The 14,283-nt window shown below is 44.3% G+C and overlaps 1 protein-coding gene across 2 annotated transcripts in view; it reads left to right on the top strand.

Moving 5' to 3' along the window:
* The first annotated feature begins 7,318 nt into the window (after positions 1 to 7,318).
* GK (glycerol kinase) overlaps positions 7,319 to 14,283 on the top strand; it is a 36,870-nt gene continuing 29,905 nt past the window's right edge. For both annotated transcript variants that reach the window (XM_071582010.1, XM_071581923.1), the window contains exon 1: positions 7,319 to 7,481. In XM_071582010.1, the coding sequence (XP_071438111.1) occupies positions 7,404 to 7,481 (78 nt within the window). In that variant the 5' untranslated portion in view covers positions 7,319 to 7,403. The remainder of the gene's footprint in view (positions 7,482 to 14,283) is intronic.

The following is a 14,283-nucleotide window of genomic DNA, read 5'->3' as shown; positions in this document are numbered from 1 at the left end:
CAAGGTGTGGCTTCACCAACGCAGAGTACAGGGGAAGGGTCACTGCCCTGTTCCTGCTGGCCACGCTATTTTTGATACAGGCCAGGATCCCATTGGCCTTCTTGGCCACCTGGGCACACTGTTGGCTCCTGTTGAGCTTCCTGTCAATTAGTACTCCAAGGTCCCTTTCTGCCTGGCTGCTCTCCAGCCACTCTGTGCCCAGCCTGTAGCCTGTATCTTCTTTATAAGTATGTATTTTCCTTAATATAATTAAAGAAATTTCTACATATAGATAATATTTTTGATGGTATGTTTTAATAAACACTATCCTTCTGTACTCTCTGTGGACACATGGCACCGCTCACTTGAAACTTTATTTTCTCCTCCTTTGTTTTAGTTGTTCTGCATTATGTAAGAGCACAGTGAAGGATTATAGAATTATTTTAAACCCAGTGTAGCAACAGTTGCACAGTTTTCATGCAATTCCACTGCTGATTCTTGGTTTTAATATCTACAGTGCTTATGAACCCCAGCCTGAAGTGTATATCACTAAATTTTCAATCCTGAGCTAGGATTTAGAGTCAAAAGTGTCAAATATCAGGATTTAAAGTAATTCACATTTTTTCTACTCTTACTATCACAAGTAGCAATTTCATTTAAGATTATTTTCAGAAATACCCTCTATTCAGTGTAAAAAAAAACCAAAAAGATATGAAAAGATGCCCTGTATGAGCAGCAGTTGCATTGCCTCTCCTAACTCGAAGGCTAAAGTAAAGAAGAGAATGAGTCTATAAGAACTGGCCCTATCAACAGCTTATTCCACATGAATTATGTTAACTCTGCACTTGATAAGTAAAAAAAAAAAAAAAAAAAAGCTAGCAAAATACAGCTGTTATGAAACAGTAGAAAACTAACTCAGTTTTAATGTGTCTCTTCAATCACTGAATCATAGAATACACTGACCTGGAAGGGATCTATCAGGAGCATTGAGTCAAAGTCCTGGTCCTGCACAGGACACCCAAAGAATGACATCATGTGCATGACAGCATTGACCAAATGCTCCTTGAATGCAAAATAAAGTTTCAGGAGTAAATTTTGCAGTGAGTTGTCATAATTTTTTATGCAAGCTAGAAGACCAAGTATCTTAGAGTTTAGGATTTTGAAACACTATCTACTGTACCACTGATAAATGATAAGTGAAAACGCCGCAAAAATAACTGCTAAGAGATTTTTTATTCTAATAGCAGCAAAGGTGTTTATTGACAACGTTGGAGACAAGCCAGTTCATACTGGGCAAAAACTTTCCTGCCTTGTTTGAGTAAAAGAAGCCATTTATAGCTTTAAGTTCATAGTTAACACCCTTTAATTTCCATATTAATGACTGGGCAAAACCTTGAGTGGAGCTTCCCTTTTGGCTTCGAATCTGGGTAATGTTCTCCTGACTTTCATCACTCGGGGTGGTCTTGAAGTGTCTTCATCACTGTTGGATTTCTGCCTTTTCTTTGTTCAGTGACATGACCTGTCAAACTTGCAAAACTTTGGCTTCAACTCTACAAAATCTTGGATCTTTACCATTTCATCTTATTGAAATGTCTAGCTTAGTTTATGATTTCTTACCATGGTACACTAGTTTTTATAATTATTAGACAATCTGCACCTGAACAAAGTGGCTCTAGCACTTCATGCTGTTCATCAGCCTTGCTATGCAAACATTTTGCAGAGCAGAATTAGAAATTTCACAAAACTAGGGGCTTTTTGGTCTCTTTTCTCTTTCAATAAATATTTATATTTCTCTGAATTATTCATTTTAAGGTCTGAGAACATTTACTTTTATCTATATAAAATTTTGGGTTTTTTTTTTCCTGACTTCCCCCTTTTGATTTGAATAATAGGGCTTTGAGCAACCTGGTATAGTGAAAGGTGTTCCTGCCCAGGGCAGGGAGATTAGAACGAGATGATCTTTGATGTCCCTTCCAACCCAAGCAATTCTGTGGTTCTATGACTCATGTAAAGTCTTACTGGCTTAATAACTGCTTTTCAAATGACTTAGTATTAGTTGTCTTCAAAATGTGACTCTTTTTTATCTATTTTTGCCCACCAGAAAGACAACAACTGCAACAATGATTTCTCAGGGTTTGAGCAGTGTGAGAGTCATTCTAAATATAAAGTGTCATTCAGGGAAAGCTATTGTCTAATATCAGGTCAGAAGTAAAACACATCCTGCAAGACATTCATTGCATCACAGCAGTCATGGCTTCACAATAAAACTGTTCCTGCCAAATGGTAAGAGAGTACTGCCCGTGGACACCTTCCAAAACAAACGCAGGAGACAGAATGTAGAATTGTTCATTCTAATCTCCCTGCCCTCCTCTGGATCTATGAAAAAGTTCCCTGTATATGGTGCTGCAGATTATTTATATAAATGTGAGGGCGCTGGCAGGCAAGGTCATGACCTGTTGGTGCTGAGCCAGAGAGATGGATTTTATCCACATGTGCCGGCATATGCACCCTCGCACATACCATCCAAATTCCCAGGAGGCAAAAGGGTGCATGTGACAGCGTGACTCGTTACCCTGACACACTGTACACTGTACAACTACACCTGTTCCAGGCTAGTTCCAAATATTTGCCTTCCACTCTTCCTGAGGGAACACAAAGATCAGACACCTGTAAGGAAGAGCAGGATTTGATGGCTGAGGCCTCTCTGTCACTAAGAGGCAGAAGGGAAAGACGTGGATCTCTGGCATCCATTGCTTAATTCACACTGTATCACATGCTTGGAGTAGCCTGACACAGTCACGTTCTGTCCTTAACCTGAGGTCAATAAAGAAGAATCAGCCAGAAAGAGCAGAACGTACTTGCCAACTTTCCTTCATTCTGCTGAGATTACAAACAAAAAAAAATCAAATCGAAACTGAAAAACTCAAACCAAAAGCAAACAACTGGGTTTATGTGCTATTGAAACTAGTTTCTTAGGAACTAAATTATGTTGTCTGAAAAACACACTGCAAATATTTATGCCCTTAGTGAATGTGCTTCAAATGTGTTCACTATCTTTAAAATATTTAAAAAAATTAAACCAGTGGAGCTCTATTCACAGGTGGAAAAACTTTCCATTTGAATTCAGTACAAGAGGTCAAAAAGCTGCAAGTACAGAAATCTGCATTGTGTGTGTGGTTGAAAACAAGTAACATGTTCATAAATGTAACATTTTGGGGAACTGAATTCAACTTTCTTATGATTAAATTCTCCAAAATCAATAGGAGTCCCCATTACTTCTACCAGGCTGAAAATTGTCATAGTAAGTATAACTAAGTTCTAAAATCTCTCCTTATGTCATGAATAATATATACAAGCCTCTGGACTAGTACTTGAGTTTTATTTTCCTTTCCTTGCCCCCCTTCCCATTTAATACATTCTTCAGCAGGAGAATAGAACAGTTAACAACTTAAGCTGCATTGTGTAGAGTTGTCTCAGTGAGATCTGAGCCAGAAGCAGAAGAAATTAGTCCACACAAATTATTCACACTCCTTCCTTTAAAGGAAGCTAATTTCTTTAAAACTGTCTCAGCCGAGTGTGGCCTCACACCATCTTACTGTAAAGGTGCAGTCACAGCTCCACCCTTCCTTCCCCTGCAGGCAGCTTCCCTGGGACAGTGCCCACTATCTGTACTCTGCAAACAGTAACGCTCATGTGTTGTATAATAAATACCACGGGAAAAAATGTTCTAGTCAAACACTCAATAGGAATGTAGAAGAAGGGAGAGCACACTGTTGAATGACCTGGGAAGAATAACCTGTTCTTCCTGACTCTGTATTTTCTAGTTTTGGACTGAATCATTTCCCCTTTTTATCTGTCTTGCTTGCATGTCTCATGTGGGTTAAAGGAATATCAGAGGTTATTGCTGCCAGCCCTCCTGTTCCTGGTCTATGAACATACACAGGCATTGCTAAAGAATACATAAGGAAATGGTAGAACTGCACCTCCTAGAAAATCTCTGTAACTCAGTGATCCTTATGAATTGTACATAGGTGCAGTGGTATTTCATGTTCTGTTTAATATCAGTCACATTGCTTCCTCACTTTTGGGACTCTGAGAGACCTCAGCCTTTGCTGAAAATCTTGTCTTGACTTAAAATACACTCAAAATACAATCCTGTAAAAGAGGCAAAAGACATCACATAAGCCCCCCACTGTTCCTAGGAATTATACTAACAAATTCATAGTTAACTCAGATCCGTGGGGGTTCACTCCTTGAGTTGCTAATCTGCATGGAGATGTTATAGCCTTGCACGAGCTTTCCTAGTGAACTGCAGGTGTTGCCAGTGGCTTGAGAGTAGCACGTAACATTCACGGTGACAAGTGAGGGAAGTAGAGGGGAGATCTCGGGCAGAATCACTACAATCTTCCAGTACAAACTGCTATGGATCCTTCTCTAAGAGTTGTGGCACATACCTGAGCAAATTGATCTCTGAACTATAGCTAAATCCTAAGAAAAAATTGGCTATAACACTTGAGAATAATAGAGAATCCTTCATAATATTTAGTAAGTGGTTCCAGCGTTTCATTACTCTCAGTCTGGAAAAGGAGGATCTTACCACTAAAATGTATTTGCCTCATTTCAGATTTTGTAATTATGGGCTGCAATGAAATCCCCTGCTATCACACATTAGTGGTTAGTGCTGCTCACTGCCAAGCCAAGGCTTCTCAGTGCCAGCTGAAACCCTATCAAACAAAACAAGGGAACATTGCAAGAGCTGGGTAAGATGTCACACAAAGGATTCCCAAGTGGCAGCAACCAGATCTTGCTTATCAGGGAGCAACAGTGGCAAAACACCCCGAGTTTGGACATCCAACAGTAATGGGGATTACAGTGCAGGCAAATCTGTTTAGTGGTGTCTGTGGGGGCTGTTACTGGTGTCTGTGGGGGCTGATTTACTGGTGTCTGTCAGGGCTCTTTTACTGGTGTCTGTGGGGGCTTTTACTGGTGTCTATGGGAGCTGTTCCTGGTGTCTGTGGGGACTCATTTACTGGTGTCTGTGGGGGCTGTTACTGTTGTCTATGGGAGCTGTTCCTGGTGTCTGTGGGGGCTGTTACTGGTGTCTATGGGAGCTGTTCCTGGTGTCTGTGGGGACTCATTTACTGGTGTCTATGGGAGCTGTCACTGGTGTCTGTGGGAGCTGTTCCTGGTGTCTTGTCGGGACTCATTTACTGGTGTCTATGGGAGCTGTTACTGGTGTCTGTGGGGACTCATTTACTGGTGTCTATGGGAGCTGTCACTGGTGTCTGTGGGGGCTGTTACTGGTGTCTGTGGAGACTCATTTACTGGTGTCTGTGGGAGCTGTTCCTGGTGTCTGTGGGGACTGATTTACTGGTGTCTATGGGAGCTGTTACTGGTGTCTGTGGGGACTCATTTACTGGTGTCTATGGGAGCTGTTACTGGTGTCTGTGGGAGCTGTTCCTGGTGTCTGTGGGGACTCATTTACTGGTGTCTATGGGAGCTGTTACTGGTGTCTGTGGGGACTCATTTACTGGTGTCTATGGGAGCTGTTACTGGTGTCTGTGGGAGCTGTTCCTGGTGTCTGTGGGGCTCATTTACTGGTGTCTATGGGAGCGGTTCCTGGTGTCTGTGGGGACTCATTTACTGGTGTCTATGGGAGCTGTTACTGGTGTCTGTGGGAGCTGTTCCTGGTGTCTGTGGGGGCTGATTTACTGGCACGGTGCACCACTGGCAGCTTTCAGTGTGCTCAGCCTTGCTGCCTTTTGCAATCCCATCGTGGGTCTTGCAACACCAGAGGTTTTTCCCGAAGCACGAGTTACCAGAAGGTAGTCAGGAAGGGAGATTGAGATTCCACTTTTTAAAACCAATGCATATTTCTGCGTGACGCAGGGCAGAGCTTGGAAAGATGAAAAGCCGCTTCGGGGCTGTATCATGGACATAAATAACATCAAGTCCAACCCTTGGTCCAACTCCAGTCCCTTTACCAGATCATGGTACTCAGTGCCATGGCCAAGCTCAGGTTAAAAACCTCCAGGGATGGGGAATCCACCCCCTCTCTGGGCAGCCCATTCCAATGCCTGACCACTCTCTCTGCAAAGAATTTTTTTCTGCTCTCCAACTTCAATTTCCCCTGTCAGAGCTTGAGCCCATCGTGCCCCCTTGTCCTATTGCTGAGTGCCTGGGAGAAGAGACCAACCCTCACCTGGCCAGAACTTCCCTTCAGGGAGTTCCAGACAGTGCTGAGGTCACCTCTGAGCCTCCTCTTCTCCAGGCTGAACACCCCCAGCTCCCTCAGCTGGGGACATTCACTTGATCACACTGGTCAGTGTGTGGTATCCTTTTTCCCCCTGCATTATTTATTGTTTACTTGACAAAATCCCCTCAGTGCCAGCCAAGCTGGGCTGCTCCCTCACCCTGCAGATGTTCCTCACTGTCCATGCCACCTGGTGGCTTGGGATGAGCTGGGAAAATGATGTCAAGAGATCCTCTACCCAAACCCATCTGTCCACATTCCCCTTGGAGAAACACCTGGAGAACAAACCAATGCCAGGGGCAAATCCACATCCACTTTTCCCAACCTCTCCCTGCCTTCCCATCCCAACAACAGGAACTTCCAAGGATCAATTCCCACCTCTCCAAGGGGTTTATTCTGATTTTAAGCTGCTGAAAACAATCCTTCCCCCACCAAACTTTGAGTGATCCACCTGAATTCCAGGGCAAACCCTCCTCTGAGGAGCCTCTACCCAAACCCATCTGTCCACATTCCCCTTGGAGAAACACCTGGAGAACAAACCAATGCCAGGGGCAAATCCACATCCACTTTTCCCAACCTCTCCCTGCCTTCCCATCCCAACAAGAGGCATTCCCAGGGATCAATTCCCCCGGTCACTCAGTTTTGCACAGTCCCCCGGCAGTACTGGCCCCGAACACGAGGTTTCCAGTAGCCAGCCTGGCTTGGCGTGTCCCGGGCGGGATCGCGCCTCAGAGAGGGGCTTGTTCCCGCTCTCCCTGATTACGAGCGAAACAGGTTTCGCTCCGGGGAACGGCGCCTCAGGGCACAGGTGACCTGGGCCGGGGGTGCGGGGCCGGTCCCGCAGGACGTGCCTGTCCCGACTCGGCCCCGCAGCGGAGCCGCCTCAGCGGAGCCCCCGCAGCTGCCGCCCCTCCCTCAGCTGAGGGGACGCCGCGGGCAGGGGGGGGCGGTGCCTGACGCGCCCCGCGCCTCACGTGACACGCCCCCTCGCGCGCCCCCTCCCTCGCGGCCCGGCCCCGCCCCCGGCGCGCCCCGGTCGCTGATTGGCTGGGCGCTGACAACGCGCGCGGCAGCGCCCCCCGCCCCGCCCCCGCCGCCGGGCTCAGCCGGCCCCGCGCTGCCCGCGGGACCCGCCGCTGCCGGAGGGACCCGCCGCGGCCACGGCGCGCTCATGGCCGCGACACAGCACACGGCGCTGGGGCCGCTGGTGGGAGCCATCGACCAGGGCACCAGCTCCAGCCGCTTCCTGGTGAGCACAGCGCGGGCGGCGGCGCGGCGCCGCAGGCAGGCGGCACCCCCCACGGCCTCAGCGGGGTCCCGCGGCTCCCGCGCCTTTTCCTCGCCTCTCACCCAGCGGGGGCCTCGGCCGTGCCCTTGGGGAAGGGCAGAGGGAGCGGGCCCGCAGGGCCGGGATGCGCTGCCCCGGCTCCTGCCTCCTTGTCGCCGGAAGGAGCGGTACTGACTGTCCCGGGGGTGTCGGAGTTGTCCCCGCGATGTCCCCGTGTCGCGTTCCCGGCGGGAGCAGCGCCCGTCCCGCGGAGCGGTCCCGGAGCCAGCCCGAAACCGGCGTCTCTGGCTGCTGCTCCTCGGGACTGCGAAATCCCACTGCCCCGAGCAGGCTGCCTTTTAAATCTCTGAGGTTTTAAATCTGTCGGGTTTTAAATCTGTCGGGTATCTTGCCCCGAATGGAATCAAACGGACATGGTCCTCTGGCACTAGAGGAGCAGATCCGTGCGGGTTCAGGGACTGTGATCAGCTGTCGTCAAACAATGTGATGACTTCGCTGTGTTCCCCTCTAAAACCTGCTGGGGCCTGCTGGGGTGGCTGCTGCGGTTCCAACCCCAATGTCAGCACATCCCGGGCATTGTAGGTGTTGAGGTGGCTGAGCCTGCACACTATGAATGGAACACTTGCTTGTTTAAACAGTGAAGGAGAGATGTTTGTTTAAGGATGGAACTATTAATACATTAATCGTATATACGAGCCACTTAATTGAAGGATCTAGTTATTTGTATATTATGCAATAGACTGTAACTGATGTATCTGAAACTTACTACAAAAACTTCCTGCTTGCGAATCTCTACAAGTGTCCTGGTCCCGAGTCAGTAAGTCATGGTAGTTTGACTTACTTAAATCCCAGTGATAAATTCCTCCACAAAGTGGAATAGAGACAATGACTAGATATAAAATGTTGTCAAATATGCATAGTATTGAATTGGGAAGTTGAATGGTTTTGTTTGCCCTTGCTTTTTTCTTTTTTTTTTCTTTCTGTGACGTGTTCTTTCACGAAGCAGGAGACTAGAATATCTTCCTGACCTGTGTTACCATTATTACTCAATATCACGACCTTCATGGGTCTGTCAAATGACAAAACACAGATCTGGGGGTGGAGAGAAACTCCAAACTGACAAATGACACCAGCAGGCTGTCCTGAATACCAGTCAGGACTCCTTTCTGGGAACAAGTTCTGAAGAAGTTCCCTGTAACACATGAAGATAAATTCTATCTGCTCTTACATATACACAGATTTAACTTTTTTCTTATCCTAAAAGGATAACATGAGTAGAACTAAAAGAGACATTGCAAACTTCAAACTTATATGCAAGTGCTTTTTACAAGTATTTTTACAAGTTCCTCTTACAAGGAATTTCTTACACTGGGCACAATTATTGGTGGCTTGTATGCAGTCAGGCAGATTGTGTCTGCCTACATGAGGTATGTTGCTTTGTTTGAGGACTCAATTCATGTCAAATACAGCATTGTCTTAAACTTGGCAGTGTGCTCATAGTACTATGGATTTGAGCAAATAAGATAGGTGAGCACTGAATTAAATCAGAACATGGGGGAGAGAGGAAGAAGAGGGCAAAGTGTGCAGGGATCTGCTACAACACACATCAGTCATTCAGATAACAACGTGTATCTGGAGAGTTCTGTGCTGAGAAGGGACTGCTGCTGTTAGAAGAGACACTTTGCTCTGAAATATTTTAAGCCAAAATGTAATATAGTTTTGTTTGTGCCTGAGTTGTTTCCTTGGCTCTCTTATTGCCTTTAGATCTTTTACCATTAGTTGTTTTGCTTGCCTTTCTTACTTACCTCTCTACATTTGTTTTATTTAGTGCTTCCAACAATTTTAGCTTTTACCAAGTCACAAGCCAAAGTCAAACTGTTGTTTACTTTGCCTATCTAGTTTTTTAAGGTGGAAGACAGATGATTTTGAGCAGGTTAAAGAGTTCTGGGTGAAAAACTATCTGGTCCTATGAGGCCAAAAAGTAGCATCAGCAGTTCAGTCTAACTTTACGATTGCTGCTGGCTGATTCACCAGTGGAGTTCCACAGCAGTGAGGGCTGATACCCCACAGTATTTTTGTCAGCAGCTGTGGGGATGGGTTGAATGCCCTCTCAGATGGAGGCAACCTGTTGACTGGGATTCCAGTTGGAGAAGGAGCCTGGCAGAAAGTTCAGCAAAGTTTAGCACTGCGACAGAAGGCTGGGGAGCTCCTTGGTGGAAAAGGACATGGATTCCTGCTGCACCACAAGTTGAACATAAGTGAGCAGTGCATCCTTGTGGTGGTGAAGATTAACCACATTAAGAAAAGTACAGAAAGTAATTATTGCCATCTGTGTGGCACTGGGTCTGGTGTTGGATCCCCCAGAGGACAAGAGGGTTTGAAGAAGTGGATTTCATCCAGCCAGAGGATCAGTAACATGATCACTGTGGTGCAACTTTCTTCACAAGAAAGGCTTGAGAGAGTGTCTTCAGATCTCTAACCATGGTTTGTAGAGAACACAGACTTAGCCTTTTCTCAGACATCCATAGGAAAAGACAACAGACAATGAACACAAGTTGCAGCAAGTGAAGTTACAAATAGACCTAAAGAAGAATTGTTTCACTATAAGGGCCAAGAAAGCCTGTGGAATTTCCAGCCTTGCAGTTACTCAACACCTGAATAGAAAAGGCCCTGAACCACCTGGTCTTAAATTTAGGCTTACCTGAGCAGTGAGTTGGGCTGGATGACCTCCAGAGATTCCTTTCACAATAAATTATCCTGTGTACAGACACAGGTTTTCAGTCTCTTGCTTGGGTGAATGAGGAGACTGTAAGCACAGATGATGAAGAAGCACCAGAGCTCAAGTGTATTTCTGTTACTGCCACTCCTTATTTAGCTTTGCCCCTCTCACAAAGCACACACACAGTTTTAGTTTATGCTGTAGCTTTACCCACTGGGAACCCTATTTTGTATCTTTGCTTTGATAAGCTACTTTTGCCAAATGAAGTATGTAACTATTTTTGAATTTGCAACTTTTCTGTTAAGTTGGATTGAACCTGGATAACATTCAGAGTTACCAGGGAGAGAGCAGATCTTCAAGTACCACTGCAGATCCTCAAGGCTCATTTTCTTTAAGATGTCAAGCAGGAAAATTAATTGAATAGGCCAAAAAAAGTGTACCCAGATGACTAAATCTGGCCAAGATGTTTTGTCAAAAATTTTCATCAAATACTTGCATTTCTCATGTTCCATTTTATATTATTCAAGAATGATATAAAATCCACTATAATTTCCTTTGCAAAAGTCTAAGGATCAGGAGCTAGTGGTGAACAAAGTCACTGTTTGATCTTTTGAAAGGTATTTGCTTAGTAGAGTCTCTTTGGCATTTTATCCAGGAACAGCAAGAATTGAAATACACAGTGAAGTGCCTTTAGAATACTTTAAGTTCTGGGTTTGTCAGGCAGCCACAGAAAAATTTTTTCCCACCTCTGTGATATATTTCTTTCTTCCTTTACTTCATCTCCAGAAGAAATAGTCAAATAAAGTTGTATCACACTGCAAACATTGTTTTCAATAAACAAAAACTGATTTTGGATAAAGAAGAGATTAGTACCCATTGGCCTTTCCCTTCAGAGGGGAACCCACTTCACCCCTCTACTGAAGTAACTTGACCTTCGGGGAAAAAGCAAAACTTGATTGTGTAGCTTGAAAAGAGGGTTAAAAATATTGCAAATACATTTTTTTACCCTAACTCTTATCACTTAAAATACAATGTAGTTTTGCTTTTTAAGCATCTCCTAGATGGGGGAGAAAGGTCTTTTCATCAGGAGTCTTCAAGAAAGATAATTTCTAGGAGTCTTGTTAAGCTGAACTTATACATAAATTCTGTTTGCTATTCCTAGTTAAATGTTAAAGCAGAAATTATTGTTTGTCTGTCATCCTTACCCCAGCTGGGTTGATTTCAGTGCAATTTCAGAACTCCAGCTCTAAGCTGGTTTGCCTGCAAAGCCATGGCTGTTCCAGCTTAACAGAAATTCATAAGGATACAGCATAGTCTATCAAAAATGGCTTTTCTGCAGACAGAGTTACATGACAATGCTTGGGAGTCATGAAGAGTTACTTCTAAAATCTGTTTTCACTATTGTCTTTTCAGCTGTGCAGCTTCTTGCATCACTGCCAGGAGCCTCATATTTCTTTCATTCTTTGAAAATTGTTACAGCAGATTGATACTCTTTTCCACTAAGATAAGGAAAATTGAAGGTAATACATAATAGTACGTAATACGAGTAACTGCAGCCCTTCATGGGATGTGATGTATTATATTGAAGACCCTGTAAGAGCTTGAATTAAATGATAGCCCTTGTACTTGTCTGCTTGCCCACATACAGCATGGCTGAGTCAGTCTTTCTTCTTTCCAGTCTTGAGACTCAAGGCTCAAAGTCTAATTCTTTTTTGAGAGTAGAGGCAGGATGTTATTTATTCCTTTTCTTTAATCTCTCCTCTCACCTGAGAATTCAGCACATATCTGGTGGGTTTCACTTTCATCTCTCTTCAAGACAACTCTACCCATCCAAATAGACAATTGTTTCGTGACTACAGCTCATAAAATTAGGGCAATACTGAGGTTGACTTTTCCCCCCACCTTACAAAAAGTGAGAGATCAGTATCATAAACTGGGACCAGTTCTTGATCAATATGAAAGCAATTAGAGCCTCTACTCCCAATAAATTACAGAAATACACTTCTAAACCTGTTTCAGTAGGAATGTATTGACCTTATCTGAATTATTCACAGAATATGCTGAGTTGGAAGGGACACACAAGGATCATCGAGTCCAGCTCCTGGCCCTGCACTGGACCATCCCTAAGAGTCACACCATATCCCTGCCAGTATCATTCAAACTCTTCTTGAGCTCTGTCAGGCTTGGTGCTGTGACCACTTCCCTGGGGAGCCTGTTCCTGTGCCCAACCACCTTCTGGGTGAAGAACCTTTTCCTAATATCCAACATAAACCTCCCCCTGACACAACTTCAGGCCATTCCCTCAGGTCTTGTCACTGGTCACCACAGAGAAGAGCTCAGTGCCTGCCCCTCCTCTGCCCCTCACAAGGAAGTTGTAACTGCAATGAGGTCTCCCCTCAGCCTTCTCTCCTCCAGGCTGAACAGACCAAGTGCCCTCAGCTGCTTCCTCACACAGCTTCCCCTCAAGGCCCTTCACCATCTTTGCAGCCCTTCTAATAGTTTAATAACTTTCTTATATTGTGGTGACCAAAGCTTCACTCAATATCATACTTCCTGTCACTTATTTCTCTATCTCAACACTGTCAGGGAAAAAGTGTCTATATAGGGGACATTCTTGACAACAGTTGTGGGTTTTTGGAGGAATTGGGCAAGGAAGGCTGTGAGGGCCCATTTGTTCTACTTATTCCCACTTTGATTTATCATCTTGTAGGTTTAAATTTAGTGTTTCTTTCATATTTGGCATCTTTTCAGTTATGAGAATTGTGTTTATCAGTGTAGAATCACAGAATGATTTGAGTTGAAAGGGACCTTAAAGATCACCTAGTTCCACCCCCACAGTGACCAGGGACAGCTTTCACTGGTTGCTCAGGCTCCCATCCAACCTGGCCTTGAATATGGATTGTTCCCAGCAAAACCTTTTAATCCCTTCTCCTGAGGTACAGGGAGTGTCTGCTGCTTTGTTGAGGATGTCAGAAACTTGTGGGTTTGTTTGCAGTGGATAGGACAGTATGTTTGCCCAGTTCTTCTTTGTGGGCATGAAAAAATCTGTGCATTTACAGTGTCATTGTTTCTGTTGAGAATTTATTGCTGTCACAATTTATTGCTGTGTCTGTGGGTCACACACTCCACGTTCACTCAATGACTTCTGATTGAATCTGTGTTTCCTTTTACCAGTAGGAATCCTTTGCACTGCCTTCTGTTTCAAGGAATACTGAGTGATTAATGGTGAATGATTACTGAGTGATATTTAACAATGTTAGTAGGTCAGATACATACAGGTTCAATAAAAAGTCCTCCATCTTTCTGTCTTTATTCTATAAACTTAGTAAATGTGAATATGCTTTTGGCAGACAGGGAATTTCAAGTAAAACCATCTTGCTGTGTACATGCAAAGCTTAACCTCTTCTATTAGTTATGTTGTGTAACGTTCTAAGACCCATATCCCATTTTTGCACGTTTCTTCCAAAAATGTAGTACTGACAGAGATTTCCCTTTTGTTGGGATAGCTTCATGTCAAGCCTGAGCTGGTAAGATGAAACACAGATAAGTAAATGCAGTAAAACCAACACAGTGGTGGTCTCTCTGTGTAATCTTTCCAACTGGTAGCAGAAAAGAACTTTTTAAAGACTTATTTTCTGGGCAGGGGAGAGTGAAAATTAACTTCCAGTGTTTTCCAGAGGTTGTGCTGTTTTCATCCTTGGAGGTTTTCAAGACTTGCCTAGGAAAAAAGTCCTTGGGCAACCTGGTCTAATCTCATAGCTGACCCTGCTTTGAGCAGGAAGTTGTACTAGAGATCTCCTGACATCCCTTTCAGCCTTCATTGTTCTGCAATTCCAGTATAGAGGTAAAATGTTTCTAAACTTCAAACTTCAATGTTCCAAAGAAACTGGAGAATCAGAACTTCATCTCCTTTTTGTCAGAATTGTTCTGATATTTTCAGAGTAAAGTGTACTTTCTAAATGTAATCAAGAGCTTATGGATTAAAAGCTTTAAGAGAAATTCCTAAAATTTATGGAATGAGAAGGGAGCATTAATAAAGTCTAG

This window comes from Pithys albifrons, chromosome 1 (assembly GCF_047495875.1).
Source record: "Pithys albifrons albifrons isolate INPA30051 chromosome 1, PitAlb_v1, whole genome shotgun sequence".
NCBI lineage: Eukaryota > Metazoa > Chordata > Aves > Passeriformes > Thamnophilidae > Pithys > Pithys albifrons.
This window is presented reverse-complemented; position numbering and strand designations above follow the sequence as displayed.